Raw genomic sequence first — 5,811 nt, forward strand, 5'->3', positions numbered from 1 at the left:
GCAACTATCGCCACATCTCAGATATGCATATTTGGGGGAGTCAGATACACTTTCAGTAATCATTTCGAACACAGTCAGTGGGGTGGAGCAAGAAAAATTGCTCAGGGTACTCAGAGATAACAAGACGGCGATTGGGTGGACAATAGCTGACATTAAAGGGATCAGCCCTTCTCGGTGTATGCATAAAATTCTAATGGAAGAAAATTGCAAGCCAAGTATAGAGGGTTAGAGAAGATTAAATCTGAACAGAAAGGAAGTAGTCAGGGCAGAGATATTGAAGTTATTGGATACAGGAATTATCTGCCCAATTTCAGACAGTACATGGATCAGTCCAGTTCAAGTGGTGCCGAAAAAAGGGGAAATCACAGTGATGAAAAATGAGAAGAATTAATTAATTCCCAAAGAACAGTGACGGGATGGAGAGTTTGTATCGATTATCGCAAACTAAACACAGCTACATGAAAGGATCACTTCCTACTCCCACTCATTGATCAGATGTTGGAGAGGTTGGCTGGACATTCACACTACTGCTTCCTTTATGGATACTCGGGCTACAATCAGATACTTGTCGCACCGGATGATCAAGAGAAGACCACTTTCACTTGCCCCTACGGTACTTTTGCATATCGTAGGATGCTTTTTGGTCTTTGCAATGCTCCAACCACATTTCAGAGGTGTATGATGGCAATATTCTCCGATATGATTGAAAGGTTTATCGAGGTTTTCATGGACGACTTCTCAGTGTTTGGATCTTCATTCGATGAATGTCTAGAACACCTAAATTTGGTCTTATAGAGATGCAAGGAGACTAATCTAGTTTTAAATTGGGAGAAATGTCACTTTATGGTACAGGAAGGCATTATACTTGGGCATCAGATCTTGAAAAAAGGAATTGAAATGGACAAGACAAAAATTCAAGTTATTGAGAAGTTACCACTGCCTACATCAGTTAAAGGGGTTCGCAGCTTCTTGGGGCATGCGAGGTTCTACAGGAGATTTATAAAAGATTTCTCGAAGATCACTAAGCCGCTATACAATTTGCTAATGAAGGACGTAACCTTTGAGTTTAATGAAGAATGTCTCACAGCATTCAACACTTTAAAGGAGAAGCTCACGATAGTACCAGTAATTGTGGCACCAGACTGGGAACTACCTTTTGAATTGATATGTGATGCCAATGATCACGTTGTGGGTGCAGTATTAGGACAGCGGAGGAACAAGATTTTTCATGCGATCTACTATGCAAGCAGAACTATAAATGATGCGCAAATCAATTATGCCACCACTGAAAAGGACCTTTTGGCCGTGGTATATGCATTTGACAAATTCAGATCATACCTTGTCAGGTCTAAAGTCATCGTCTACACAGATCATGCTGCATTGAAGTATCTACTCACAAAGAATGATGCAAAGTCAAGGTTAATTCGTTGGGTGCTGTTGCTGTAAGAATTTGATATCGAGATACGAGACAAGAAGAGTAGTGAGAATGTAGTAGCGGATCACCTATCCCGATTAGAGCCTGGGGAGACAGAAGAATTAGTGGATATCAATGAGATCTTCCTAGATGAGCAGATATTGAGAGTAGATGAAGCACCTTGGTATGCAGATATCGTTAATTACTTGGCCAGTTCCATCCCACCACCAGACTACTCGAGTCACCAGAGAAAAAAGTTCTTCGTCGAATTGAAGTATTATTTTTGGGAGGACCCAATTCTCTATAGGCGAGGGCTGATCAGATAGTAAGGAGATGCATACCTGAGGAAGAAGTACATGAGATTCTCGAGCACTGTCGTTCATCTGCATATGCGGGACACTTTGGGGCTTCGAAAACAGTTGCAAAGTTTCTACAATCAGGGTTCTACTGGCCTACACTGTTTAGAGACGCCTTTAAGTTTGTCAAGAGATGTGACAGATGTCAATGCATTGGGAATATCTCGAGGAGGAATGAAATGCCATTGAATAACATTTTGGAAGTAGAGATAATCGATGTTTGGAGAATTGACTTCATGGGACCTTTTCCCCCGTCGTTCTCAAATCAGTACATCTTGGTAGCATTGGATTACGTATCAAAATGGATGGATACTGTTGCATTGCCAACAAATAATTCAAACGCAGTAATTGGGTTCTTGAAGAAATAAATTTTCACCCGGTATAGTACACCACGAGCTATAATCAGTGACGGGGGCAAACACTTCTGCAATCGCCAGTTTGAGCAGCTGTTGAATAAATATGGCGTTAAACACCGTGTTGCTACCCCATATCATCCACAAACGAACAGGTAAGTAGAAGTATCTAATCGGCAGTTGAAGAGAATACTCGAGGTCACAGTGAACTCATCTAGAAATGATTGGTCTAAAAAACTGGACAATGCATTGTGGGCTTACAGGACAGCATTTAAGACACCGATAGACATGTCTCCATACCGCCTAGTTTTTGGGAAAGCTTGCCATCTGCTACTAGAAATGGAGCACCGGACATATTGGGCTATGAAACAGTTGAATATGGACTTGAGTGTCGCCGGTGAAAAGCACCTACTGCAACTCAATGAGTTAGATGAATTTAGAATGGAAGCTTATGAAAATTCAAAACTCTAAAAGGAACGAACCAAGAAGTGGCATGCCATGCATATTCAGAGATGAGAGTTCGAAGTGGGGCAGAAAGTGCTATTGTATAACTCGAGACTCAAGTTGTTCCCAGGAAAACTACGATCAAGGTGGTCAAGTCCTTACACTGTCATGAAGGTCTTACCATATGGAGCTATACAAGTTAGCCATGAAACTAAGGGTACCTTCACTGTTAATGGGCTAAGACTGAAACACTACTGGAGCGGTGATTTCTCCAACAAAAAATCCATCGTTTAACTCGGGACGCTAGAATGAAGTAGCTGCAGAAAAGTCGAGCTATCGATTATAACCTAGCGCTGGGTGAGAGGCAACCCACTGCATCCTTTTAATTTAATTTATTTTGCTTTTTTGCATCAGATTAGGAATTTTTCAATTTCATTTTTCAAATTAGGTCATTGATCATCCATACATGTTAAAAGAGTCCAAGTACTGTCCACACGAGTCCCTAAGCATCACACACAAGTTCGGGTTGATTGGAGTTGTTTGGTAATTGGGGGTGTAATTCACGCATTTCGAGTCAAAATTTTATTTTCAAAATTTCAAATGTCAATGCATGATTGTGAATTTCAAAAATTTGGTTTCGAGCACTAAGTTTATGGTCTATGCATACCCCAAAATTTTTAGAAATGTATCTTTGAAAAAGTTGGGATCATTGAGAAGTTAGGCCAAGAAAACCAAATTTTGGGGTGAAATTTAATCAAACTAGTGATTTTGGGGGGAATTGAATATATTTTCAAAGTTTTTATTTTTAAATTCATTTATATATATATATGGTTCATGCGGTCGCATGGTGCGACCGCACAAACAGAGGCCGAAATTCAAGTGGCCAAAGCCACTTGAACCATGTGACCACGTGTCTTAAAGCCATGTGGCTGCATGGCAGAATCAGACGTGGGTTTTTAACCCACGCCCGGTTCCTTCATTCCCACCTCAAATTTTTCCCCAAATCTCTCACGAACACAAGCATTCTAGGGCACGATTTCACCCAAAAATTCACTACAAAAAGTCACAATTGCACTTCCCAATCTTCACCCCGTGAATCAACCACCCAACTCACTGTCATTCATATCTAAAGTCTCACACACCACACACTTGGCACTCACGACGAAGGACTCTGAGTTCTACATACGGCCGAGTTCGAATCACATACACTACACACGAATACGAAGTGCAATATAATCAATCAGCAAATCATTTTTTGAACTCAAATCAACTCCTACAAGTACAATGTAATGTTTCTTAAATCCCTCTCGGTTCTGTCATTAGGGTAAGTCACGTTTGAAATTTCAATTTTGAGGAATTGGGAGAGAATGTGCTAGTTCATGTATGGGTGGATTTGCTGTGATTGTGTTGTGAGGAATATGGGATGACTTGAAACTTCATTTCAATAAATTGGTAATACTTTCACATTATGCATGCTATATGTTTGATGAAATGCCATAGTGAATATTCTATGCTTTATGTTGCTTCTTGCATTGCATGTGATTGGTGGATGAATTGCAATACATATTGTGATGCATTCCTATGTACATTAACTTGTAGGCACAACATGAAATTCTAGAGATCCCATGCAATGGCATGCTACATGTTTGATCAATTTTCAATGTGAAATGAGTTATGCATTTTGGTGAATTTGAGCATTGGATATACAAACTGGGATGTGAATAACGTTGATGCTCTCTCTGCTTGTTGAAGTGACAGGGTTTAATAGTTGAGGGGTTCGTGAATATGCTGCAATATGTACTGTTTAGCTAGAGCTTGTTTACCCACTAAATAAATTCCTTGAAATACACAGTATACATGCTATGCTTTGACATGAGTAATATATGAATGAGAGTGGGGTAATGTGATGAATTCCCGTAACACATGAATTGGAAAGTACAAGAACCAAACTTGACCATACGTAGGCAACACTTGTAGGCACAACATGACTAGGTCACGTTACGGCACCTCACTTCACTCACTTTGCAACGTATTTTGCCAACCCAAACGACATCCATTTGACTTGAATTTTGGATATGTGCTAGAATAGTATGGACACTTTCATATGCCCGGAGATCACTCTGGAAAATTTCAATTTTCTAGGAGATGCCCGACGGTGAAAATTCTAGGTTGGTCATGGGTTACTTCTATCAAAGTGTATATTTTGAGCTAATTTTTGTTGGTGTTTCACATTTCTTTGATACTAACATTATCTTGGAATCTGTTTCATGCATTTTACACATCAACATCATACACATGCATTTTGAAGCAAGTTTGGGGGATTTGTGCAATGCATATTTTATTTTCTCACTCCATGCCTATTCTTTTCACATCAAACTTTATGAGCGTAGTTTTACAAACTTTTCAGGATGCCTCCTAAGAGAACTTTGCACGGGAAAGAAAAAGCAAGCTCATCCACTGGGATAGCCCGTACTCGAGAGCTTGCGGGGGAAGTTCGGGGATTATTAAATGCAGAAACCGCGGCGCGATATAAGAATATCATACGCCATTGGACTATACACGCTGAAAGACCCGTTAAGCTTGATGATTTCTCGGGTTTTGAGTTGGTCAACTTAGTTCAGATCTGTGGGTCGCACAAGTTGGTGGAGCGACCACATCCAATCTATGAGACTCTATGCCGAGAGTCCTTCACCAACTTCAACAGTGAAATTGACACGCCAGGTTCTAAGCATTTCCATCAGACTTGGGTACAAGGGAAGTGGATTATGTTCTCTCCCGAGGTTATTCATGATTACTACCAGCTCACCGTGGAGAATGTGATCCCTATTCCAGTTGAATTTAACTAGAATGAAGTGGCTGAAGTTTTGATGGGACGGGAAAATGCATCACCCCTTGCAACTATCGAGTGGCATCAGATCGAACTTACCCCATCCATAGCCATTCTATGGCTCTTCATGTGCCACAATATCGAGCCCTTATCACACAGGACTACATTTCCTGATCAGACAGCAGAGTTCATCTACCACTTGTTTCGGGGTAACAAGATAGATCTCGCCACTCTTATATACAATCAACTACACACGTTGGGAACTTGGAGAGATCGCCGTTCCACTATGATATTCCCGAGCCTCATTAGTGGCATATGTAGGGCTACGGGTGTTACACTCCTATCTGAGGAGGTACCTGAAAATCCTAGCCCCATGATCAAACGTACTACATTTGAAGCTCAAGCAAGGGCTCGGGT

At 40.8% G+C, this 5,811-nt stretch overlaps 1 protein-coding gene across 1 annotated transcript; it reads left to right on the forward strand.

Moving 5' to 3' along the window:
* The first annotated feature begins 495 nt into the window (after positions 1-495).
* On the forward strand, positions 496-2,986 carry LOC111412570. The gene is made up of 9 exons (XM_023043504.1): positions 496-684; positions 796-856; positions 950-1,308; positions 1,462-1,611; positions 1,722-2,114; positions 2,208-2,278; positions 2,387-2,520; positions 2,698-2,829; positions 2,982-2,986. The coding sequence occupies exons 1-9, from the start codon at positions 496-498 to the stop codon at positions 2,984-2,986; spliced, it is 1,494 nt and encodes a 497-aa protein (XP_022899272.1).
* The last annotated feature ends 2,825 nt before the right edge of the window (positions 2,987-5,811 follow it).

Source organism: Olea europaea, chromosome 16 (assembly GCF_002742605.1).
Source record: "Olea europaea var. sylvestris chromosome 16, O_europaea_v1, whole genome shotgun sequence".
Lineage (NCBI taxonomy): Eukaryota > Viridiplantae > Streptophyta > Magnoliopsida > Lamiales > Oleaceae > Olea > Olea europaea.

Coding starts and splice junctions, on each gene's coding strand:
- LOC111412570 (XM_023043504.1), top strand. CDS start 496: ATGTTGGAGAGGTTGGCTGGACATTCACACTACTGCTTCCTTTATGGA. Junction 685..795: donor CATTTCAGAGGTGTATGATG/GCAATATTCTCC, acceptor TTGGTCTTATAG/AGATGCAAGGAGACTAATCT. Junction 2,521..2,697: donor TATGGACTTGAGTGTCGCCG/GTGAAAAGCACC, acceptor AGTTGTTCCCAG/GAAAACTACGATCAAGGTGG.